The sequence below is a fragment of the Terrapene carolina genome, unplaced genomic scaffold (genome assembly GCF_002925995.2).
Source record: "Terrapene carolina triunguis isolate 2854851 unplaced genomic scaffold, T_m_triunguis-2.0 Scaffold238, whole genome shotgun sequence".
NCBI lineage: Eukaryota > Metazoa > Chordata > Testudines > Emydidae > Terrapene > Terrapene triunguis.
In genome coordinates, this window is record NW_020664589.1 from 8,856,306 (window position 1) to 8,882,416 (window position 26,111).

Sequence of the window (26,111 nt, forward strand, 5' to 3'; positions counted from 1 at the left end):
ACTGCTTAGAGCTGGACAAGAAATTTTCACGAGAAGTGACAAAGTTGTTTTAACTTCAAAGGGCTTGAAACAGATCCAGTTTGAGTCTCCCTCCCCCTTTACCATTTCCCACGTTTTGCTCTCTGCAGCACTTTTACTGAAGACGTCACCGACACTTTAGCGAACGCCAGGTTTTGGTAAAATGTTTTAATGGATGAAATGTTGCGGGGAAGGCATGATTTTTTTCCCCCCCACAAAAAATAACAGGCAACTTTTCACAAAAAAAAATTTTTTTTTGCAACAAAAAAGCCATTTCTGACTAAATGAACGTCATTTGAAAAATTTCAAGCATCGCTGCTTGTCTGGGGTTGGAAGAGGAGCTCCTCCAACTCTACACAGGCCCCAAATCGGTGTCCACCCATGCCAGCTCGGCCACAACTGCCATCCATGTAGCATTGCTGTGCTCTGTTAAAAAAAAAATAGCAGCTGTATTCCACCCCAGAGGTGGCTGCAGTTCAGTGAGGGCTGCCTGGAAATGAAAGATGGTGGCTCCTAGAAGCCACGTGATCCCCAAGTACTCTAGGGTGCTTAGTGAAGAGAGAAGACAAGTTCATCTCACGTTTGTTCATTGACTGAGAGGCAGCAGCTGCCACTTGGAAACTAACAGATTCTCCCCAGTGCACTCCCCAAATATTTACTAGTTGTGGGGATCTGTATCGTGATGTTATACAGGGCTTCACGCCAGGCGAGCACTTTACAAATGTAAAGGACAGGCTCCTGTCCCAAAGAGAGTACAGTCCTGCAAACACACACGTGAGTAACTGTACTTTGATAAAATGAAGTCCCATTGGAGTCACTGGGATTGACTATGTCAGTAAAGTTACTGATTTGCAGGATCGAGCCCATGACAGACAATAGTCCCCTCCCCCGAGAGCAGCGAGAGATTACAATACAAGATATTCGGTCTGTCTTTTTTCTTTGGCTCTTGTCTTGCTGAATCTATTCATTTGTTAATATTCTCTTATGGCTGATTTTTTTTAATTATCATCTATTTCTCCAATTTATTGTTTTTCATTAAACGGCTAATGGGAAACACAAAATTAATGACAACAGGCTCTACTGCTCCAATGGCTTTCACCCAGACAGTTCTAAGAGCATTTTATAAACTGTATATAAAAGGGCTCACTTCACACACCATGGAAACACAGCCATCTCTGGGGTGGAACATAGTGGCAGTTTAACAGCTCACAGCAACACTACTCAATGTTCTCACCACCAGTTCACTGCTTAGTAAAGACGAAGAGAGTGGCCTGCTTCCTGACTGAATAGGGAACATACCAACCTGCATTGTGTAAAAAGCCCCCTTTCCCAGACACATTTCACACTAATGCAAGGGGCTGATTTAAGGTGATTCTTTTGTCCAAATGGGGGAGATTGGGTTTTTTAAAAGATAGTCCCTCCTTTGAAGTGCCCTCAGGCAGAAGCCCCCCTTCCCTTCCTCAAGGCAGCGACACCACCCCATTCCAGGTCTAAAAGCCAAGGAAACACCAGCCCTGGCTCCCAGTCACAGTTATTTAGTATGATTTGGCTCCAACAGGTATTTACAGTTCAAAGGGCTTCGTGGCCTGTTTGGGGGGTGTCCCTCCCCCTCTATTGTATCCCCTTATCTGGAGCAGGCTCTGACAGGCTTATGCTCACTCTGCCAGGGTAGATAGGGAAGGCCGGTCTCACTGCATCTGGCCTTCATCCCCCCCCCTCCACCCCGCCCTCAGGAGCAGGGAGATACTGGTACAGCCTGGCCTGGCTGGGAACACCATAGCACGGGAGCTGCCGCTGCCCTTGAGTACACAGTCATCTGCAAACAAGCTCGTCAATTATTAATAAAGCTCAGCTCAGCCCCAGGAAACTGAATCCGAGCAGGGAAGGAGGCACACGGCTTAGTTCTCGGGACAGTCACTCCCCAGGGAAATGCAGGAAGAAGACTCTCTCTCTAGATCAGGAGCGTAGATAGCTCAATAGAGTTTCCTAAGAACAGCTGATCCCACTGAAAGGGAATCTTTGTTCTGCTTTGGGTCGCTCACCAGCATGGTCTGGAGTGAAACCGACTAAGAAGAGAGAGGCATGACCACTGATTCAGGTAACGTGAACTTTCCTTTCTTTTGGGCGGAGTAAATGATGTCTGGACATTGCTCTTCGTACACTGGGTTGGCTCTAAGGCGAGTGCTCAGCTCTGTAAGGCCCCGTTCAACTGCATTTGGTTGTGTCTCGAGGTGGGAGACCCCTGTAGTCTGTGCAGTTTGTAGCAAACCAGGGTCTACCAAGAGTTATACAATCCCCTCCATGAGCCAAGAAAATACCATAATCTCCCTGCCACAGATCAGGAAACTGAGGCACAGGAGGAGTTTGGTGACTGACTCAAGGTCATACAACAAGTCAGCATCAGAGCCAGGATTGAAACTCAGGAATTCCACGTTCCCAGACGGGGCTCAGAGCATGTTACCTCTTACCATTATTAATTCATGTAAAGAGAAACCCCCTCTGGAGATTAGCACATTAGAGCCTGGTACCAGCTGCCAGAGCTCTTTTCTGATTCACTGATCCACAGTGTTTTGGGGGGAAGGAGGAAGTTGGTCTGCGCGTTTGGGAGAGTTTCCATGTGGCTGGGAACTCCCAGTCACCAAAGAGGGGGAGTGAATTCTCACACTGTCAAGCTGCAGCAGATATCAGGGCGTTGCCAGTCAGTTTCCTAACAGGAGAAACCAGTGGCATGGAATCTGGGTATTTACACTACATACACCAGTCCTTGGACAAAGGTGGTCACAAACAGCATGCAGGCAATTCACTCCTTCAGGAATTGCAGCCAAAACCCAATGCCTAGTTTCCAAGAGGAAAATCTGCCCCAAGAATTGATGCTAGATAGGAGAGCAACTCAAACAGGTTCTTTCTCCCCCACGCCTATATGGAGCCTCAAGGCACTGCAGCTTCAAGCATAGGCTGTTTGTAGATGGCTCTTCAGCCACCTGGTGGGTCGTGGGCATGGGGACACGTGAGCAGGTGTATCCATGAGGCAGCTGGTAAGCCGAGTGGGAATCAGGCAGAGGTCTAGCTGGTTTGGAGCATATGGAGTTCCCCCCCCGAGTTTTGCTTTGAGTTCCAGGTTTGAACAAATGTCACAACCTCAGAGCAAAACTCAGTTGAGACAGCTGGGTTCCAGCTGCTCTCCTGGGGAACCCCTGAATTTCACTGGATTTCATTGAATCCATCCCTGTGTGGCGCTGAACATCAATATTAAGGCCAGCTGCCGAGGAGCAGGCCCAGGGACATCCCAATGCCAGGATCACAGAGCAGCCATGTACACAGGTGCAGCCTCTGCAGTAGCCAGACTGCTGTAAGGTGTGGATAGGATAAGGATGCTGTGTCTCCCTGCAGTACCATCCGAGGATTGCCCTATATACAGCTGTTCTGCGGCTTGGACCAGCCCACTTGCCATGAGGGATGCACGTGGTCTTGCTGCCAGAGCATCACACTTCCCACAGAGGGCCTGAATGGAGAAGTCAGCATAAGCGACTGATTCCTTCCCTGGCCCAGCTGGGTGCTGGGGGCGCTCTACTGCTGGGTCTCATTGAGGGAGGGTCCCAAGGAGCTCACTCAAAGACCAGAGGACACATACAGATTGAGCAAATATAACTTTTTTCCTCTGGGAGGCAGGGGGAGATTCAAGTCAATTGACACATTTCACAAATTCATGTTGATGTTGGCAAATTATTTTAGCTGATAAAAAAAAAATCTGCAAAAGTCAAAACATTTTTTGTCAATTTTGAAACAAAATATTTTGACTGGAAACACCTTCTTTTTAAAATCACCATTATTTCTTTCATTTAAAAAGGGGAGGGGGAGCTCAAAATTGAAACAAAACATTTAGCTCGACTCCAACGGAGCTAAATGTATTTATTTACTTTTCGATTTGCTGAACTGAAAAATTTCACTTTTGGGTTGACCCAAAATGATTTTTTTCTCTGATTTTTCAAAACTGCCTGTGAACCAAAAAATCCATTTTCCCCACAGTTCTAGTTCCAGAGAAGAGCGGGGGTGGGTGGCTGGCAGGCAGGCGTGTGTGTATCCCTGCGTCTCATTTTGGCATTGTTTGTTTTCAATTAATAGTCTTGACTCCTGAGGGCTAGTCCTAACTTTGACACTGACTCAAGCACTGACCTTGGGCAAGTCATGTAGCCTCCTTGTTTCGGTATCTCCATGTAGGAAGGAGAGTCATTGCTACCTTGGGTCGCAGAGGTCTGGACGAGGGGGAATATTCACACACAAACCTAGCAATATAAACCACTAACGAAGGGCTGGATGTTACTTGGATTTCTTTGCAGTTGCTCTTCTCCTCCAGAGGGGAGAGTCAAAAGCCCTGGAGTAGGTTCTCTCTTAGCAAAGGAATTTAAGATAGAAGCTACAGCTGGACGGGCCTCGCAGCCATCCAGGGGTGCTCCCTACTCTGCCGTGCTCAGGCAGCTGACCTGTCACTCTGCAGAACACACCCAGCCTTGGGATACTTCCCCCTTCAGGAGGAGCCATGGATGTTTGTTGGCCTCTGGTACCGACACCAAATCTGGTGAGCGCCTACACTTTGGCCTAGTAACAGCTACTCCACGGGGCTCTGACAAACCTCCCCCGTCAGGCCAGATGTTAGCCTACCTCAGCTCTTTTATTTATTTCCCCTTATCGGCCCAGCACGTGGTGTTTACAGTGGCTGAACCGCAGGACGGCTGTGGTTTATGTTATGGGAGATACCGAGCATGAAATACCCCGACGGAGAGCCGAGCGTGCGTGGGGAGGTCCAGTCAGCTGGGACAAGGGTTTATCCTGCTTGACCAGGCCACAGAAATTGGGCAAGGCCTAAAAAAATTCTGCGTGTTATGGAGGGCAGTTCTAGGCCCTCTAGGGCTTTAATATTCAATGTAGAATTTCTTACAGGGTCAGGGCCATATTCAAGACATTTCACTGCACTCGCAGGCCCCTGGGGAAGGAAGGGTCATTTCTGTCTTGACCCAAAGCAATGAGGGTGGGTGGTTCTGCCCAGGTCCCTCCTGCTGAAGTGCAGCCGGAGCAGACACTCACTCTCAGCACAAACCAGCAACCAACTCTAAAGCCTGGAACCTGAGCCAAGGCCCAGTTAGGATTTCACAGTGGGGAGGTGGCCCAGTTTGGACAGGTGCTGGGCCTTTCGCTCCCCTTGGCAGGTCCCAGCTTCAGGTGAGAGAGCCCCACTTAGACATGCTCCAGCGGCTGCATGTCCTGCTAAGAGTGGAAGCAGGGTTCTTCTGCCATAGCTGAGATTGACGCCCTGCATTACAACCTGTCAAGAGGCTGCTGTATTGTGCTGGCAGCCACTAGGGAGGGAGGGAGGCAGGCAGGCAGCAGCCTTAGGGTATGTGCCTGCCTTGGTTTGGTTTAATTCTCATTATGTTGTCTGGAATCCCAGGCATCCAAGATGGGACTCTAGGGGCTTCCAGCTGATGGAGAATTTCCTGCAGGGGATCATTCAGACAGTGATGGTATTTTGTACACACATAGCACCCTTCTTCCAGAGATCTCAAAGTGTGTCACCAACCCGTCACCTCCCTGGACCCCCTGCCAAGTAAGAGATCATTCCCCCCATTTTAAGAATGGAGAAACCAAGGCACGGAGAGGGTGCAACTTGCCCAGTGTCACACGGGATGAGTTCATGTCTTCTCTCTTTGAGAACACAATGCCAGACATGCCCTTAGCATAGACCTCCCCTTAACAGCAGCAGTGACATACTGGCCAGCAAGTTTTCTTCCTTCTCTAGATCCCTTCCCACACCCCTGGAAGATCAGTGGCATACAACCCCGCTCACCTGAGACTCAGCCCGCCCACAGCGAAACTCAAACTTAATTCTTGTCTTGAGATACCAAAGGCCATGAAGACTAGAAACCCACAGAGTCGCAGCAAAGTCAGTCGCAGAGCAGGGAATAGAATCCAGGAGTCCCAGATTCCCTTCAACAACACAGCCTCATTTTAAAGTGTCACATGCCCAGCTGTGCTCTCAGACACCACCAGCTGCAGCTGGGCCCACAGCGAGATTTCAATAGTCCAACGCATTGTACCTTGGACCATTGCACTCCAGAGCAGCCAGTGAGAAGGTTTTTGCTCTGTCAGGTCTTCCTTTTTCAGGCATTTGCTTATGGGGAGGAGCATTATTATTGCAGACACCCTTCTGCTAGAATGGGGGAAAGGAGATTTACAGATTAGTGATCTTACCGGATATGTGACTGACTCACCACGTGGCCTTGCATAAGCTACCTCGCCTTGCTGTAGCAGCTTCCCCACCTATAAAATGAAGATAAAGAATACTTATCTACCCACAGCATAGGGGCATTATGGGAATTATTTAACTGTGCAGTGCATTCCATTTATAAAAGCGCTTATATATGGTAAGCGTTAGCAATTAATGTAGATGTGAAGTGCAATAATTTATGTCCATTTAAAGAAAAGCAACAGGTACAAAGGCAAACACTGCAGGAGAGAGCACAGTGTGTGAGTCTCATGTGCAACAAGCTGCAGCCTCTCAGAGTCAAAGGGCAGCTGTCTTTGTACGTAGGCAGAGTCCTTCCAAATCGAAAAGGTGCACTACACAGAGAAAGTGGCCGTGGCAGTTGCATAGCTACAGAGCACCACTCTGCTTCTGCCGGCTTGAAAAATCACCATGAACAGAGATTTGGTGCACAATGGCAGCTGATGGAGTTGTCCAGGATGGTATGGACACATGGGCTTTTTTGGTACAATATGTTAATTGGATTCTCCCCCCCCTCCCCCAGTATTATTACAAACCACCATAACATGTTGTCCCCATGTATGTAGATCATATACATGAAGTCATGCAAGTTTCTGTGCTGAGACACACGTAAATAATCCCATCATGTTTTCAGCAGCACTTTTAATTTCACATATCAACATGCTATGATAACAGTTTCCAAAAAGACACAGAATTTTTTTGTTTCGTGAACTCCCTTCTTCTCCCCTCTCCAAGAAGAGCTTGGGTTTATTTCCTATTAAAAAGCAAACATCCCCTGGTATGCAGAGCCAGGCAGCCGTTAGCAAGCCTTCAACAAAAAAACAGGGCAGAGGAAAAAAGGCAGTAAGGCCACCAAGCAGTGATTAAACAACAGATCTGATATGAAATAAACTCTACATCGGCAGAGCCCTTGGAAACAACAGGCCGATGCTCAGTTCAAGGAGCGAATGAAGTGCAATTACATTGAAATTCTTCTGTTCTTGTCAATCAGATCTGGAGTAAAGTACATAGAGATTTACAGCGTTGTAACAGCCACCTCTGTCTTAGCTATTCACTTGGCCTGTGAGACAGGTACACAAACACCATGTTGACTGGAATTCTAATGCTTTGGGCTGATTCATGAGTACTGGGTAAAAGCAGAAGTCATTGTGCCCAGCCAGGTCTCTCGAGGTTCTGAGATTTGAATAAGCCCCTCTCCTGGGCCAACAGGATTGAGCTGGAAACCTCCAGAGAACAGGTCATGAGATTTGTGGGGCTTGCTGCTTCTGGTCTCCCAGCGCCCCCACAATATCTCAGCAGAGCTGCTTGTGGCACAGGAGAAAAACAAAGCTACTGGGGGAAAAAGCTGGCTGCCCTTTGTCCCGCTGCAAACTAACAGTCTGGGTCACTTCAAGGGTGGCTCTTCTTTGGCTGAGCCTGTCTGTGGAAGGGATCCAGGAAGCCCACAACATGGAAGTGAGGATGAGCTGTTTTGGCTGCCCAGCTCCATGTAGAGCCGTTCTTCGTGTGGGTCACATTAGTTTGCAGAGGCATTTCCAGTTTGTCTGAGCACTTTGGAATGAGGAATCTTCACTTCCTCAAAGGAACAATATCAGTAAGTGCCTGTCACCCACTTTAACCTTTGCTGCAATTTCTTCAAAGGGCCAGAGATGGAAGGGGACCTCTCCCGCACCTCGACCGAGGGACTGAGGAGCTGCGAGCCCCCGGAGGGAGGCAATGCCAGCATGGAAGGAGCGATGGGGCCAGCCTGGGGTGCTACTCCAGACCACAGCGGAGGAGGGATTACAGGCCTGGAGCAGCAGGGCTGCACTGGAAGTACATCGTCTCCTGGACTCACAAGCACCGCGGTTGAGCCCAATCTCCCTGCACACGATGGGCAAGAACCCAAGTGCACTTCGGGAGTCACCAACACAAGCTTTGTTGGGGATCCTCCACCCTATTCTCCTCCAGACCCAAAGACTGCTCACTTGATGTACCCACCTTTCCAGACCATCTCAGGACAAGTGCCCATCATGTACCAGCCAGGACCTTCGCAGCAGAATTTTCCTACTGGCTCCTTTGCATACACTATTGTATGTAACCACGGTAGCACATCTCATTACTGTTGAGTGTAATGTTCGTCCCTATCCTGCAGTCCCCCCCATTCTCTCTCACTGGTTACCAGCGACACTACAGATTAGTCACCTAGGCTGTCACATCCCGTGCATGAGCTTCCTGCCTGGGGCTAATCTTTCACCAATGTGTGGACTTTGGGGGGAAGGAGAAGGCAGAGACTCCATATACTGCCCAAGGCAGACAGCTGGGCCGGCCTTGAGCACATGCAGTGCAAAGCGACTGCATGGACTCAGCAACTTGAAGGCTAGTCCCAGCTCAGCCTCCAGCAGCTGGGTCAGAAGGGGAAGCCAGCAGATGGCAAGGGTATGTAAACAGGCAGGTCTGTACATTGCACTGCGAGCCCTAGAAAAGGACGGTGCAGAATTGCCTCCCAAAGGAAATGGTGGAAGCCCCAAGGCGTGAGACCTGGAAATCCAGAGTGGACAATGCACTGGTAGACAGAGAAATAAATAGCATAAGGAGCAATCCCTCAGAGGTGGTGGGTTGACCTACATGGGTCCTCGCCTATCGGCAACTCCAGCAATTCCACGGCAGAGGGCTACCCAAGGCAGTGACCCTTTGTCCTGGGATCCCTCTCTCCATGTTGCAGGTGTCCCAAAATTACCAGAACCCTTTGCTCTGTGTTGCAGTACAACGGGCTTCCTGCCAGCAGGCTTCCAGGAGCGGCAGACAGGAGGCGCCCGCCCAAAGATTATATGGTGGAGTCGGTGCTGGTGACGATTTTCTGCTGCTTATTGACAGGGGTGATTGCCCTTGTCTACTCCCATGAGGTAGGACGTGCCCTTTCCTTCCTGTGGCCTGGGCTCTCTGAACTTGGTTGGAGGAGGGATGAGGGGTCCCTGTGCTTAATATAGTTTATTCACCTAGTTAGGGACATGGTTGGTTACACTGAACAACTGGCAGCACTGATAGAAGCACTCCAGTTGCATGTTCATTTCAGTGGGATACTTTCCCCATGTCCCCACTTTATACAAGGGACATTCTCAGCTGTAAGGATAAGCTCACATGATCCTAAGAAAGCTCTGCTTAACGCCCTAAAGGACGGGTCAATGAGGCCCCTGTCACCACGTACTTGGAATAAGGGAAGGCAGGAAGAATTCCCTTCCTCTCCAGATCTGGTGATCAGTTCAGCATGGTGCATGTGACTACCCAGCTCCATGGTTAAACTTCCAATTCCCATTTATACTGGGAGTCCCAACTAATCGTCTATTTCCTCCTTGAATCCTAGTAACATGGATTCTGCAAGTACCTCATGGGGCACAGAATTCCCAATGCTGATTGCAGTCTATGAAGTAAAGCTCTGGACTTAGCCCAGAGCTCTGGAAATAAGATAATACCTTGGTCATCCTATGGCTGCTTAGTTCATACACATCTGTACATGGGGCACTATGGCCAGACAATGTACTCCTGTGTGTCTGACAGGGTGAATAAGCTGGTGGTTGAAAGACAGCTGGTGCATATTGCTGCACTTTCTGGATAGATGACCAATGCTCTTTTGCGAAGGGTGCTGACCGTGCTTGCTGGTTTTCTGCATGGATCCATAGTCAGAGCCTTAGATGGTCTGAAATTTCATCCCTTTTCCTCATTAGTCACAGTTAGTGCCTTTGGTTTTTATCAGATATGCTTAAAGCCCTGTACAGGGAAACAGGGCCCTCTGTTTGGGAGGCCTCAGAACTGTCTTTGAAGTGCAAGGAACTTGCATATCTCTTCTCATTGTTCACATTCTCTCCCCCAACCCTAGACACGAGCAGCCCTGAACAGAGGAGACCTGATCCAAGCCAAGTTAGCATCCAAAAAAGCCCGATCCCTGGTTCTCTTCAGCCTGCTCTTTGGAGTGTTCGTGTGCATCAGCTGGGTCATCTATGTAGTGGTGGTCCTTTATCTATGATAGAGCACCCCACAGATAACAGGCTGCATCACGTTAACACCTCACCACCACCGTCAGCAGCACCTGGGGCAGCAGGGCAAGCACCTAGTCGTGGGCTAAGAGAAGTGCCGTGATGCCGCAACATGGCATGGAAATCAGAGGGTGTCTGAGCTGCCATGTTTTCTGCCATCAGATACTGTGCAGCACAGGTGTATGCTTGTCCAGCCCCTGGGATTATATTTCATTCTCTTCCTCAAGTGCAGTGATTGCGGGGTATTGTGCCAGGCCCAGCCAACCAGCAGCACCACTGCAACAACTTAGATGCTGCCCCAAAGCCAGCACGGAAGCAACCCACCTGCCTCATCCAGCCCCAGGGAACTGCAAGACAAGTGAGCAAGCTCCACAGGGCTGACCGCCGCGTTGCTTCAATAACTTGGGGCAATCCAAGAGCTGAACGTCAGCTCCACAAAACACTGCGTGTTCCAGGGCATCTCCCATGATTTACCAACATCCGCCGCCTCGTTCACAGCTTGTGGCCTCCATTCCCAGAACAGCATCTTGGTGGGAAGAAAACTTGCAATGTTGGCTGGCTGAAGGCAAGGAAGCTGCCAGCACAAGAACCCTTTCCCCTCTGCTAGGATATCCCAGTTTAGCTGGAATTCCTTTGTGGCTTGTGCTGAACAACGATCTATCTAGAAAAGGCAGAATCACGTCAATCAGTGCAGAAAACAACCCAGACACCTGCAGGAGCTGTCAGATGTTCCCCGATGGCAACACATTTTGTGATTGTGTTTTAGGCACACAAAATCTGGAGGTATCACTCCAATTCATGGGACTTGAATAAGAGGAAACACACCTTCCTGATGGCCTGAATATCGCAAGTGTTTAACATCCTGAATCTGTGTTCGAAACGGCCAGCAAGGAATGCAAAGGCTGTGTTATTTCAGGATTTCATAGGAGCAATTTAACCCGTTCTGGGGACTGTGGCCCAAGAAAGCTCAATATGAAAACACATTTTTTTTTTTAGAAACCCATATATCCCCCATTGCTGCCTCTAGATTTCAATAAAAAAAAACAGGTTTGTCAAAATTGCACGTTTCCATATGTAACTATACCCACATAATAGACCCCCACCAACCCATTTTAAAATCAACCACTCTCTTATGGGCAGGTCATTCCATAATCGTTCACTATGGCATTTCCTGTGTCTTCTCCTGAAGCGACTGGTTCTGGCCACTGTCAGAGACAAGATCTTGACTAGATGGACCTCGGGTCTGATCCAGCCTATACTCTTCAGCCCGAGAAGGGGGCCCTTTAGGCTGAGGCGGGAACACATGGATGGGGGCCCTCCCAGTGCTGGGGATATGCTGCCGGTCCCCAGAGCTGTCAATCCCCTCGCCGTGTTCACATGAAACATCATTTAAATAAACTCCTTGCATGTGACTTGTAGGAGGACGGATGGCTCCTAGGGTGTGGGTAGGCCCAAGTGCAGGCTTGGGATAAACACCTGGCAGTAAGCCAGGGCCTAAACTCTGACTCACCCATGCCGCCTGCTGCCCTGCCAGCCTTAAGGGGAAAAGCCTGATTGTTATTCTAAAATGACCACATGCTCAGCTCCCTATTGCAGGGGCCGAGTTTGCTCCCTCCCCTAGGGTCACCCGGCTGTTTACTGAAGCATCTGCACACGGCGTGCGCATGCAGAGGCAGATGGACTGGCAGTGAGGTCTGTCCCCACACGTGCCTCCCAGTGATTTGCCACTGTGTCATCACAGATGTCAAGAGACTGGAATGAACCAGAGGGATGCACGTTGGGCTGTCTGGTTTGGTGACCACGACTGAGCATGATGAAAAGAAACAGCATCAGCCACTCATTGGACTTTATAGGCCTTAGCCCTTCTGCAAACTTCTACAGAACCTTCCTCCTGCAGCATGACGGGCCCCATCCACAGAGCCCCATCCCAAACGCTGTAGTCTCAGGATTTCTGCTGCTACATTTGCACTTGTACAGCGTGACAGGGGTGTGAATTCTGATGGAATAAGTGGGTCCAGAGAGTCAACGGTGTTAACATGACCCTGACACTGTACGACATTAAACAGTTAAATATGGTTTGGGGGTTTGAGTACAGAGACCTTGCCCTGCTTAACCCCATGGCAACAACCACAACTAAAAATATTTGTAACCTTTCATTAAAGAGGCAGAACAAGAAGAAAAAAAACATTTAAAGCATTTGAAATGTGAAGTATTAAGTAAGGCTGTAAGTATGCCTTAAACCAGTGGGTCTCAAACTTTTTTACTGGCTACCCCTTTCACATCTCAAGCCTCTGAGTGCGACCCCCCCTTAATAAATTAAACACACTGTTTAATATATTTAACACCATTATAAATGCTGGAAGCAAGCGGAGTTTGGGGTGGACGTTGACAGCTCGCAACCCCTCATGTAATGATCTCATGACCTGCTGTGGGGTCCCGACTCCCAGTTTGAGAACCCTCGTCTTAAACCCTGTCCTTTTAGCTGGCGAAGAGTTTTCATAGGGACACCCCTGTCTGATGGTCTATTAGATGGTATTAAAGATGGTAACTGTCTTTTTTTGGGGAAAAGAAAAATAGTTGAGATGGGCTGGAGCGCTGGTTGATAAAGTCCAGTCAACTCCTTGCTTTGATACAAAACACAACCAACGCATACAAGGGGACAGAAAAAAACAGCAGAGAGAGAACATGCAGCTTCTGTCTCTGATGCGGACTTCCACTTGTGAGCAGGCTGCTGGTCTCCTTAGCCTCACTCAAAACCAGGCCAATTTGTTCAGGTTGTTCGAGGCATTTCTTTTAGCTGCTGTTTCTGATCGTGGGCTCCTGGCAGTTTTGCAAGAGGCAGAGCTGTCTTGGCCAGCTAAGCCAGACACTTGCTAGACAGAGGCAAAGAGAGGCAGGAAAGAGAAGAAATAAAGTGGGGAAGGAAAAGGACATGAGGGAGGGGTGATAGCAGGAACCCACGTCTCATGCCAGGTGCTGTTCAGGAGTTAGCTGAAGCCAGTGGAGTGGGAATGTCATCTGGGACCCCCTCTCTGGCCTCATCTGAGCAGGACATCTTGGGATCAGGACAGTGAAGGCCCAACAGTGTCATGGTGAATCCCAGGGGGGCACTTATTCCTTTCAATCTACACCTGATGTTTTGACATGCCCCTCTGAATCTCTTTAAGGGCCCCAAAAAGGGAGTGACGGGCAGCATCGCCCAACCCCTCATTATTTTGTTCACCAGCTAAGCCGAATTCCCAACATCAATGTGTTGGTTCATTCATTTCCAATTCCATTGTCCTTGGTTTACCAATCGTGTCTTAACACAGTCCTTGGGGTGGTCTCAGCAGACCTCGGTGTTCGGACTAATCCAGTCCAACATTTTTGTAAAATTGCAAGCAGTTTTATGTAACCGGCTGAGCTGGACTTTTATTACCTTGGACAAGTTAGGGTACAGGCCTCCACACAAGATAGGCGTGCCCCCCACTGAATACCCTCACAGCTAGCTTGTTGGAACTGGAGCACGCCAGTAAGAAGCACACTTGAATTTCAAGTATCAGAGGGGTAGCCGTGTTAGTCTGGATCTGTAAAAAGCAACAGAGAGTCCTGTGGCACCTTTAAGACTAACAGATGTATTGGAGCATAAGCTTTCGTGGGTGAATGCCCACTTCGTCGGATGCATGTAATGGAAATTTCCAGGGGCTTATGCTCTGTTAGTCAAAGGTCTCACAGGACTCTCTGTTGCTTTTTACTTGAATTTCAGTGAGAGTACAATGGGGTCACTATATCTGGAAGTCAGTGATCATAGCAAGCCACCTTCCTTATAATACAGAGAAGCCTTGAAAGTAGACAAACAAATGACATTGCTGGTTACTGTAGCAGTGACCTAGCCAAGCTGGCCAGGGTGGGTCCACTTGCAAAACCAAGTGGTTTGCAATTGAAATGCAGTTTTCTGGCCAGCAGAGGGCAGTTTTGTTTTTCAGAGCTAGCCTGTTACAAAGCACTTGCAGGAAAAAAGGGGAAGACAGTGTTCAGTGGCAGCAGGTCGCAAGCATCTTTTCGGCAATTTCTCCAAAGAGCTTAATGCAGGTAAAGCAGGACTGTCCGCATCACTCGCAACGAACATTTCCCTGTAAATCAAGGTAATTCTAACTCCGCTGACCTGTACCGTCCAGAAGGCAAAACTCTCCAGGCCATTGCTAGGAGTCTTTGCATCCCAGGCCTTGCACAGCTGCATATTAGGCAGCCACCCAAGTCACCACCCCATAGTCCTGCGGTCCAGGCTTTACATAGAAACAGAACAGGAACTTCCTCTCATTACTCAGAATCTGCAAACCACCGAGGCCCAGCCAGTATGCAGCAGAGCTACCCCCTGAACCATCCCCAGTGGCTTCTCTTTGCCAGCAGGAATAAAGCACCTTTCCTCTCTGGCTAGGCTCCTTATTTAAACCACCTGTGTGTAGGAAGGTGGGAGACAAAGGCTATTAATCACCATGGAAACAGCAGTCCCCTTAGGTGTGTGTGTTCCTCTCCTCTCCTCTCCCAGCGAGTTTAAAGCAGCAGTTTTCAGAGATGCGCTTGGAAGGAGGTTATTTCCTTGAGTTTAACACAGGTGGGAAACACAAACGACTCCATTATCTGACAGATGTGGCTGTGGCTGCCCCATCCGCTTTTTGCAGCTCTTATTTTGAACTACATTTATTACAAGTGTCTCGCCCAAACTCTGGGAGCCTCTAGATTATTACAATAAAAAACACACACACAATTCTAATGTCTCAATACATCCCTTAAAGCTCCCACATTGCCATAATCATCCCGCCCCACACCTGTGTTGGCAGGCAGGACTCCTGGGTTCTCTTTCCAGCTGTCCCGTGCTTGCTGCGACACTGGGCAATTCACTACAACTCTCAGAGGTCCAGTTTCCCCATCTGTGGAAGAGGTGCTGTAAGGCTTAATTGTCTGGCGAGCACCTTGAGATCCTTAGCAGAGACTAAAAAAAGTTCAAAAGGTGACACAGTCGTTATGTGGCCCTAGACCTAGAAATTGAGACCAGTCAATTCCTTGCAGGTCCTGCCCTTGTCGTTTGTTAGTACCACCTGTATCCCCTTTCAATTCCACTTTGGGCATTAAGGTGTAGGAGGACTCAGAGAAACTGGCAACAATGACATGCCTGCACTGGGTAATCGCTCAGCCATCACCACCCATGGAGTTTGCTGCTGTGCTGACACCACTAATTGTTAGGCCAACCAATATCATCTCATTGTTTCTTTGTACGCCGCATCTGTCTATATCTACCTGTTGTCTCTCATACTTACATGTTAAGCGCTTTGGGAGGTGGGGGGACTGGCTTTGCTCTGTTTGTACAGCACCTAGCAGAATGGGATCCTGGTCCAGGCAGCAGCTTTATGTCAGAGTGAACCTAACTGCTAACAACTGAAAGCAAAGAGGGAAACACCTGAAAGAGAAATAAGAGCACGTTTCAGCCCCTAGGCAAGCACTACTGCTATGCACTTCTACAGCATGGTTCATCACAAGATTTCGCATCACCTCTCAATGCTGCCAGGTGTTACCCTCAGCTCCCATGAAGTGTCAGTGAGGGATTAGAATACTTGGCCCCTTGCAGGATTGAGCCCTTAAAAGGTCAATGAGCTCTCAACAGGGGTAGCCGTGTGAGTCTGTATCAGCAAAAACAACGAGGAGTCCTTGTGGCACCTTAGAGACTAACACATTTATTTGGGCATAAGCTTTCGTGGGCTAGAACCCACTTCACCAGATGCATGGAGTGAAAAAAAGTAGGCAGGTATAAATATAGAGCACATGAAAAGATGGGAGTTGCCTTACCAAGTGGAGGGTCAGTGCTAACGTGGCCAATTCAATTAGGGTGGATGTGGCCCATTCCTAACAGTTGACAAGAAGGTGTGAGTATCAATATTTCTGTGATGCAGTTAAGGGATAAGACAGAGATCCCCTTTGCCCATCACTGAAACGTGGCCACTTCTGCAGTGGAACATGACAACTGCTTAAAAGTGCTGAGCTCATGTTACACAGCCATTTGGGCATGAAATACATGGGCTAAGCGAACTCTGAGAAGCAAAAATTATTACATGTTGTCTGAAAAACACACAACTTCCAAACAGAAAAACGAGGCATGTCTAGAAATGTGCTGTGACTCGGATTAGGACAGATAATGCTTGGCACTCCTATAGCACTTTCCATCAGAGGATCTCCAAATGATTCACGAATTAAGCCGAACACCCTCCCTCTAGAGAAGACATTTTAGATGGGGGCCATGAGACACAGCCATGTGAAATGACTTGCAGAAGGTCAGAATGAAATAGCGACACAACTGGAAATAGAACCCAGGAGAGCTGACTCCCAGGCCTGTACTTCAAAACATTAGGCCATCCTTCCTTTGCCTTACAGTGAGGGTAAAATGAACACACACACACTATACTGACTATGGTGCAAACAGAGACAGTTTGTGTGCAGGGTCTCTCTCTCCTCCCCCAAAGCGGCAACTCTTGACTGCCAGAGGGAGTGGTTTTTTCCAGCCAGCTCTGATGTGGCATACCATGTGTCACGCCCTGTAAGACCATCTGTCTTTAGCGTTGCTTTTGGTATGCGACTCGGTCAGTGTCTGAGCATCCTACACTCCAATCTGGCAGATGCAGATTATTTCCAGTGGAATTTTGAAACTTATCCAGGACTGAAATAGACCAGGAGCGCCACATTATCAGCAATCCAGGCCTCAGGAGCAGTTATTTATAGGCTTGTGTGGAGTGTCACAATGCCACTTTCATAGATACACTGCAACATACACACATCCTTCTTCACACGTGTTATATCCTAGATCCCCTCCTCCTATTGGCTATGTGAATATGGATGTTCAGGGGGTAAGTGGCACCTCATGAAGGGCTCCTTGGAAAGCACCCCTAAATTCTGTGCCAATGAATAAGCTTGTGCTGGGGAGGGAGGGGGAAGAAAAATGTTCTGGCTCTGAGATGTGTATGTGTTTTACCAGGAGAAAACGAAAGCCCAACTGAAAAATGAGACCCAGACAGGAAAAACACAGAAAATATGAGGCCACACCAGCAGTTGAAGTGGATTCGATTGTCACTTTAATCCGCAGACTGCTGCATGCACTGTAAACATGATCGTTAGGCTGGATTCTTTATCGGTATTTATTTTGCTTTAATATAAAAGTTACAGGTTTGAAATGTTTGCAGGAAGATGTCACTACCAGGACTGGCTTAGTGGTAAATAGATAATACAATGTAACATTCTGGGATGGCAGGAGAGACTTGGGGTCAGCACGGCTGGCAGGTGGCTCAGCAGAGTTCAGGTAACTCAGGGCTTCCTTCCACTTCTACTCCCCTCCACAACTCCAGATAGAGCTGCTGTCATCGCAGCGGTAATGTACAAACTGGCGTCCTCTCTTACTTGGCCTCCGTCTGAATATTCAGTCAATACGTTAAAATCCCCCACTCCTCCCAGAGGGGAAATGGTCTACGGACTCTATCTGCAAGAGGCATGACTGACCATTACATTTGCAGTCCTGCAGATAGCTGAAGTGTCCGGCTTCCGATCCCAGGGAAGCATTGGAGCAGAGGAGTGAACCTTTCACACCCATGGAGCTGCTAGGCCTGCCGCTGACAGGGAACCAATACGTGGTATAATGTTACTGAAGCTCGTTTGTACTTGTGAGGAGAACGTTCTGGCGCCCCTCCCCAACAGCACTGCTCATTCTGCTGCTCCAGTGCCTGTCCATAAAGTGAGTCACCCCAGTTCTGCCAAGGCAGCCCCACTAGTCATCAAAACTACATGCACCAACCTAAAATTGAGAGGAAAGCCAGCACTCTGCGAATCACCCAGGGATGTCCCCAAAGAAGCATCAGAATGCCCCTACTGGGTTAGACCAATGGCCCATCTAGATCAGTATCCTGTTTTCCGACAGTGGCCAGTGCCAGGTGCTTCAGAGGGAATGAACAGAACAGGGCAATTTATCAAGTGATCCATCCCGTGGCCCAGTCTGTTTTTTCCTCTCCAGAGTTGTCTTTGCCCGGGGCATTGTGTTGATGGGATTTGGGTCACAGCAGCAGCTGTCAATCAACTGCCCTCTCCCAGGTGGTTATTTGCACAGCCAGCACTCAGCCATGATCTCACAGGAGCCATGTGGCCAGCAGCAAACACACCAGTGGCTTGCTTTCACTAGGAGCTGGCTGTGTGTGGATGGGCAGTCTCATCTCCGTCTGCGCTCCTTTCAGAGGGGTCTTGTCTGCAGTTTAGTTGCAAGGCAGGGACTTGAAACAGTTACACGGAAAGGCCAGAAAAGACGTGAGCATCTGTGGGGCAGTTTTTAGGACCAGGTGCATTTCCACTGAGGTGCATCTGCCTGCTGAGGTTTCTCACCCCCCCTGCCCCTCCCCAACAGGTGGCCAGTGCCAGTCTCTGACTTTAACCCACAAGAGGCACAACACACACACGCACACACGAGGAACCAAGCTGGAACACACTGAAATGAAAGGACAATTTTAGCAACACGACCACACACAATACTGCTATAAATCACCTGTGCTACAACACACACCTTAAGTAATAAAGTGACATGTTCAGAACCAAACAGCAGAGGATCCTGCACAAGAGGTGGATTGCATTTGCTGCTTCACAGATCGCGAAGGCTTTACTGTGCAAAGTAGCCAGCTCGATAACACACACAGATTAGCTACATAAACAACAAATCTGGCTTTATAAACTTGTTAAATTTCCCTCTCTTACAGATTCAGGGTCTTCAGTATTGAGAGGCTTCTCCTCTCGGACTGTTCGGACTACCCTTTCTAGGGGCTGCATGGATCCAGCCAGGAATAGTCTGTTGGCCTCTGGGCCCCCCCTATACTCCCTTGATATGAAATACAGCTGCCCTGACAGAATAATCATTTCATGCATTCTCCCTAGCTAGCCATTCGTGTTCGGAATGGTTTGGCCTGTAACATGGCAAAGACAAGTAGAGGTATGTCAGGGGCAAGCAAGAATGCTGCATATGCACAGAACATTAATCCTGCGTCTGGGAGACTGTGGGCTTGTCTACCTGAGAAAGTTTACACCACTTTAAAAATGGATTTAGTTAAACTGGAGCAATAGTTTGTGTAGAGACTCTTATTTCAGGTTAGCTTAAGTCAGGAAAGAATTTACTTAAGCTAAATTGACATGAGCCACTCAAACTGAAATAGAAGTGTCTACCCAAACGGGTTTAAAAACATACCTTCAGTTAAACAGGTGCAAGGTTTGTGTGGAGACAAGCCCATTATCTTCTGCTTACAGTGTCCTTTAACAAAGATGTATAGCTTTAAATAATACTATAAACCAAACAATATAGGTTGTCACTCCAACTGGTGTCACACAGATTGTCAGTCAAAGCTGCTGTTTAACAAAAGGGAGGAGGAAAGCCTCTGCAATGAGTGTGAAGAAGGAAGGGTTTTGTAACTCTGATTCACTCAGAACAAGGTAGGCTTAGCAAACACTGAACGGCTCTTGATGAGGAAGTTAAGGGTGCTGCTGGGAGAAGCTCCTATGTACAGTCCCTAAGACTTACATCCCTAAAAGCTGCAAGCGTTTTGTTAGAGTTTGCTATAAAACACAGTGATTCACTGTCAGGCAAACTACACGAAGTAGTTCCAAAATAGGCCTTGCAAGGCTGATTAAAATCTACAACATATTCCTGAAAACATGACCAGCACTGTAAACAGTTGATGAAGGACAGAAAGGTCGTGGGTGTGAATCAGCCAGTCCTAGCTGCGCTGGGGGAAAGGACTGCTCATCTGAGGGCACGACCATAGGGGAAAGGGGTAGAGAAACTGAATAAGGCACACGGACCAGATCAGGGTTAACATGGTACATGACATGCTAACTCCCTATGACGTGCCGGGCTGCCTGTGTCCCCTGAATCTTGACTTGACTATACTGGGGACAGAGCTTTGCCAGTTCCAAATCTGCCTTCTGGCTTTTCCAACGCTAAGATCACAAAACGCAGCACCAACGGTTATGCAGAGGGGGTTCCATAAACAGTCCTGGCAAAAACCCCAGGTGAAGTGGGTGAGGGAGAGAGGATGACCAGTCTTAGCACTGAACACGTGCCCTTTTCTTTGCACCTTAGCATTTAAAATCCTGGAAATATTCCTCCTGGCTCCAAACGTCCCCTCTGTACTCCGCTCCAGACACGGCTGCCCCAAGTCTCCTTTATTCCAGCACTTGGAAAGACATTTTCACTAGTTGTGGATTTATACACATTGTTTTGCACTTGTTTTCCTTTAAAGCCACTGGCATTTTGACATGCATCAGTCCCCGCCCTCCGTGGAATCTAAATACTAGTATTTACAAAAAGACAGTCTTATATACTACAATATTTACTGTGCAGTAGCTAGTACCATCACTAAGGGATACGGGCTCACAGGACACTTGAGCCACAGTACCTTGGCTAGTCAACCTTCCCAGAGTTGGGAGACTGACTATCTTTTTAAATAATGAGATTTGGGGGGAGAAGGGGGATGCAATGACTGGAGACCACAGTCCTTGCCCATGTTTTCAGTGCCTCTTCCATATCTGTGGTGGTTGCCTTCCTCCCATTAAGGTCAGAGAGATCTGGGGCAATTAGATTCAATAACCCTGTAAACACACACAAACGCTTCCAAAATAAAGCTTCTCTGGCAGAGAGAGTGCCTGCCACTCCGTCTTCCTTGGGGAAAAAGTGATTCATGACCACATTGCACGGGAGGCAAGAAGGTAACAGGGAACAATCCGGGGCTTCCACGGTTTTTGTCTGCTGCATAGGTGCCCTGCGATCCACAGACATGCAGCTCATGCCTGCTAAGCTATTGCTGCTGCCCCCTGCTGCTTGAAGACAGAAGCAAGAGTATTTCAGAATGCATGGAAAACATCAATTGGCAAACCAGTAACACGCCTACAGGGGATCCTCCTTCCACTGCACTCTCTTCCCAGGTTTAAAGCTGGTTCATGGCATGGAGAGACGGGAGGTGGAGGAAGAAGAGTGGAATGAGCATTGGCTGATCTCTTTCCTTGGCTGTTGCTGTCTTATGACACACACACATTCACAGTTCTTCTGCTGAGAGAATCCAATATTCAGAGACCCAGGAAGCAAGCGACTGCTGCCAACTGGGCAGGAAGAGTGCGTCATCCAGTAACAGGTACAAGTATTTACTCCAGTCTCATAGCTGCCCTCGGTGCATCCGCAGAGCGATTCTCCTCGCTCACACCCCCCTCCTCCTAGGTTTTCTCTTCCCTGTCTGTTTTTCGCCTCGTTATGTTTCGAGGTTTGATTTTGAGAGACAGTTCCCACAAGGCCTCCTCAGCCAAATGGTCGCTGAAGTCATTGAAGAATGAGACTATATCGTCATTTCTTTTGATGTCGTAATGTCTATAAAACCAGAGAGAACACTACAATTAACATTGCAGCTAGTTTACCCCGAGAACCACCCCTTAAATTAGGGCAATCCCAGACTACACTGTCTGAAATACATTCAACATTCCAATTCTTGAAATTTATACAACAGGACCATCTGCTTGAAGATACCAGTGTATTGGTGGAAGAGAGGCAAATGTGGTACTGATCTTTACAAATGGAAAGAACAATCCTGGCAATTACCATCCACCCAATAAAGAATAAATCACAGCAGACAAGAGAAGAGATGGAAGGCTCCCTGCATGGGACGTTTAAAACAAGGCTGGATAATGTACTAGGCAAACATACTGTAGGGATCATAGCTGAATTCAAAAGAATGAGAGACTAAAAGCAACCCAACAGTTCTTCTGTCATCTCTAGGATCCTCAAAGTCTGTCCTATAAACCCCTGCCTTTAGAACACCTACATTCTCCTAGCCAGGTTTCCTCCTTGCTGCAGCAGCACCGCACCGTTTGCATCCCCTATGCCTAGTCCCAAAGTGGTGTCAGAACACCTTAAAGGCAGCTCCGAGTCCCTGCTCACGGCCGTAGGCCAGGCAGATGGCTGTACTTACATTTGTTGGAAGCACCTCATGCTGTCCAGGATGTTAAACTGTTGCCAACGTTTGGAAAAGTTCACTTTGCTATCAATGTAATCGGGGTTTCCCAGGTGAACAAAGGTCAAGTCCTGCAGAATCAGCCCTCTGGAAGAGAGAAGGGTGGAGCATGCAGGGAGGAGGGAAGACAAGCACAGAGCTCCAGGTTAGTCACAAGCACTTCAGAGCCAGCTGAAAGGCAAGTAAAAATCAACCCAAATGCTCAGTGCTGCTGCCATGGTTAGCTCCTGCATTTGAAATCAGAGGAAGTCAGTCCTTTCAAAGGTGCATTGGGGCTCAAAGCTCCTAGCATCATGGGTGCAGAGGTGGGATCCTACAGATGAAGCATTAATGCTTAAACCAGTGGTACTGGGGACCAGTTTCTGCACCCAAGAAAAATTATTTACTTCAATGCATCTAAAAGCTGGGAGCAGACTAGATAAAGTTGGCACAAGAAGCGTTGGCTGGCATCATCCCTGGAAGAGGGGACAGAGCGTAGCGGTTTCAGACTCCCTCAAGTTTTCTGCAAAGGATGAGAGCTTTCCATTTCGCTGGGTGCCCTGCGGGCAAGAGCCACCCAGGGGAAGGCACTGAATCACGTTTTCCATCCACCTTTTGTGGCTGTCTCATTCTCCAACGGTCCTGAACAGATTGGCTACTTTGTGCCTCCGCACTCTCTTCTCCAACAAGCTTTTCACCACTGGGGACCTAGGCAGGCTGAGCTTATGCTGGTAAAGCCTATATAAACCCCTGGTGAATCTGGCACCCAGACTACAGGATCCCTGCAGTGAAAGGTGAGAACTTGAATCCCACCTTTGAAAAAAAGACATGCATGTTTAAAGAGGATTTCTAATTTACCAACACTTCCAGGATGCAGTGACAGGTCTGGCACATGGGCAGCTCTGAATCAGCTTAGCCTCATGAGATGGGAATTGCATGAACTTCTAACATCTCATGGAGAAACTCCTCTTTTTCTACACACAACCTTGAAGGGAAGTCTAGTCTAGTGGTCTGTTCTGAGAGTTCAAACTCCTTGATTTCCACTTGCCTTCTCTGATTTGCCTTTGTGCCTCACTTTCCCCATTTGCCGAAAGCGCAGGGAGTTGAGAGATTTTGTTAATTAACGTTTGTAAAGTACTTTGGGATCTTCAGATAACAGTGGCTAAGGAAATCCAAAGCCATGGTACATTGGGAGTGCACAGGCACAGGGCCGGCGGGAAAACTGTACTAGGACAAGGCATCCTTGCCATTTCCAACAAAGCGATGAACTGCTCCAGTACTGGCACTGCAGTCCCAACAGAAATCCAGAGCCTGAAGTGCCCAGGTACAAAGTGACGCACATTTGAGAAAGCTGTGGGACTGCAAAGCAGGGAACGTCACAGGGAACTGGTACATAATCACTCTGGCTCCCAGCAGTGTGGCTTGAACCCAAGTTATTGGACGCCTAGGAATGGGAAGCATTTTCCTCCTCAAGTTTTAGAACATGGAAGGCTTGCAACAAGGGTCGTATCCTGCACCCTTCATGTCAGGTTGTCCCACACGCTAGGGTGAAAAGTGAATGCATAGCTGAGTGTAGGCTGCCGGGGATCTGCGTGAAGAGACCCCCCAAGCGAGAGGAGACAAACCAGTGACCCCCAAGAGGACAGCTACTCACAGGTAAGGTATGCAGGGAGGCTCCACCTCTGCCAGAGCTGCTCGGTAAGCCCGGAAGGACGAGGAGCTGTCGATGAGTGTGCAGTACTCTGCCAGGCCCTAGTGGGACATCAAACACAGACATGGAGTTCCTGGTGCAAACAAGCCATCTCTGTAATAGGGTGCATGGACTTAAAAGAAATCGCATCCCCAAACAGACCAGACCATAACAGACCAGAGCTAGGGCTCAATCTCTTGCTTTCCTCACCTCCGATGTCTGTTTCTGCCACTCCAGCCTTCGGATGGGTGCTGAATCCAGTGCAGAAAGAATGGCCAGATAGGAGTTAAAATTATTCAGCTTCCGTAAGTGCTGTAAAGAGGGAGAAAACCAGTGACTCTAGAGATGTGGAAGACACTCTGGAAACCAACAGTGTTGCTCCTAATGGAATGTCCCACATTCCAACACGTAAGCTCACTGAACAGCATGTGTGAGAATTGCAAGCAATGAGCTGTTACCTTCATAATCTTTATAAATTTAAGGAGCAGCCTCTCTCTGTCTTGAGGTTTCTCTTGTAGCATAATTATCGAACGGACCCTGTGAAGATGGACAAAAAAACAGGAAGAGTGACTGAACCCTTGAGCTGGATTCTGATCTGGCAATACCTGCTGCTTCACTTGAGTGGCTACTATCTATCAGGGACCGATCAATGAGTCTGAAAAGTTCACGCTTTCCTGTCCTGTTTCTTCTCTACAGAGCATAAGGAAATACACCTCTACCCCGATATAACGCTGTCCTCGGGAGCCAAAAAATCTTACTGTGTTATAGGTGAAACCGCATTATATCGAACTTGCTTTGATCCGCCGGAGCGCTGCTTTACCGCGTTATATCCGAATTCGTGTTATATCGGATCGCGTTATATCGGGGTAGAGGTGTACTTAAATTCACAAAAACGCCAGAGTTTGAAGTTACCCAAACTAGAAGGAAGCTCTCATGCAGAGAGAGAGAGAGAGAGAGAGAGAGGTTAGTTCCCATAGTGAATGTTATTGGGCTGGCATCTCTCCTGTTGCTGTTGAAATGGACAGGTGTGGAAGAATTCCATCGTTCCTGGATGCAAAGTGGATCTGCTTAAAATCCTAATGGATTTAACTGCACTTAAAGGGGGCTCCATTCTCTTTTGGTTTGTTACACAGGACATGTGAACAACTAAGGGATCAATTTACTCAAGAGGGTGGTTTTCAGCTGCAGTTTTCATCCTTTATCAGATTGTTTATTTGAAATGGCACCCTCATCTCTGTACTGACTTTGGTTTGAGGCAGGGAAGATGCACATGTGCACAGATGTATCAAGGTGGTTGTCTGAAGGGTCTTGGTGTTATTTGCGATAAAGCCTGGAGATGCAGCTGTCTCCAGAAGACCACAAGGTTTCATTTTTCTGTCACTTGGGATTCTTTGCAGAATGCCCTGGGTCTAGTCCCAGGAGGAAGTGAAACTGCCCAGCAATACGCCACAAGACAAAACCATCGAAACAAGCAGCCCCAGCCTGGTAGCACAGCTCAAGGAGAGCTTTCCTGGGCTCCAGGGACATTAGAGGTTAAGTTCTGTACAGTGGCTGTTGCTCTAATCTCCTTACCAGTAGGACATGTTATTAAAGTGCTCAGTGAACTGCGTCAGGTTGGGACTCTTCTCCTCATTTTGCTCTTTTGCCCAAAGCAAAACTTCTGGGATCTGGCGGGGAAGAGAAGAACAAATCATGAGCTAAAATAAAACATCTGTCTTTGGACTCCCTGTCATCCCCATGATTTATAGCCCTCCCCCGACACAAACCTGGCTTTCTTCTACAACGACAATAGGTGTATGCCTGAGAGCTGTTAGAGAACAGCATCAGAGCATTTGTTAAAACCTCTCCCCCCCACTGCCCCAGCCCCTGATCTTGTGTCTGTACCTCTATCTTATAGAAGAGCTCGGCATCTAAGAGGGTCAGCTGCTCAGCTATTTCATGACTATGGAAATCATGCAAGGTCCCCGGCCTGTGAGAGACAAGGAGGGAAAGGAAAAGGCTAATGAAACCATGACTGACTTTTTTTCCTTTAGAACATTGACTGTGGGAAGAGGAATGAGGGATTAAAATAGGTACTCTCA

The 26,111-nt window shown here is 48.1% G+C and overlaps 2 protein-coding genes across 6 annotated transcripts in view; one reads left to right on the plus strand and one right to left on the minus strand.

Moving 5' to 3' along the window:
• The first annotated feature begins 1,885 nt into the window (after positions 1 to 1,885).
• Positions 1,886 to 12,475, plus strand: PRRT1B (proline rich transmembrane protein 1B). The gene is made up of 4 exons (XM_024193072.3): positions 1,886 to 2,116; positions 7,940 to 8,370; positions 9,043 to 9,183; positions 10,155 to 12,475. The coding sequence occupies exons 1-4, from the start codon at positions 2,101 to 2,103 to the stop codon at positions 10,299 to 10,301; spliced, it is 735 nt and encodes a 244-aa protein (XP_024048840.1). The 5' UTR covers positions 1,886 to 2,100; the 3' UTR covers positions 10,302 to 12,475.
• Positions 12,476 to 17,388: 4,913 nt separating this feature from the next.
• Positions 17,389 to 26,111, minus strand: part of RAPGEF1 (Rap guanine nucleotide exchange factor 1) — a 127,637-nt gene continuing 118,914 nt past the window's right edge. For all 5 annotated transcript variants that reach the window (XM_024193079.2, XM_024193078.2, XM_024193076.2 and 2 more), the window contains 7 exons: positions 25,915 to 25,999; positions 25,603 to 25,697; positions 24,489 to 24,567; positions 24,241 to 24,342; positions 23,995 to 24,092; positions 22,320 to 22,448; positions 17,389 to 21,721 (listed from right to left, as the gene is read on the minus strand). In XM_024193079.2, the coding sequence (XP_024048847.1) occupies positions 21,571 to 21,721; positions 22,320 to 22,448; positions 23,995 to 24,092; positions 24,241 to 24,342; positions 24,489 to 24,567; positions 25,603 to 25,697; positions 25,915 to 25,999 (739 nt within the window). In that variant the 3' untranslated portion in view covers positions 17,389 to 21,570. The remainder of the gene's footprint in view (positions 21,722 to 22,319; positions 22,449 to 23,994; positions 24,093 to 24,240; positions 24,343 to 24,488; positions 24,568 to 25,602; positions 25,698 to 25,914; positions 26,000 to 26,111) is intronic.

Excerpts from the sequence above, each read along its gene's own strand:
- PRRT1B (XM_024193072.3), top strand. Across the intron at positions 8,371-9,042 it reads GCTCCTTTGCATACACTATT|TACAACGGGCTTCCTGCCAG; the intron begins GTATGTAACCAC and ends TCTGTGTTGCAG. Across the intron at positions 9,184-10,154 it reads CCCTTGTCTACTCCCATGAG|ACACGAGCAGCCCTGAACAG; the intron begins GTAGGACGTGCC and ends CCCCAACCCTAG.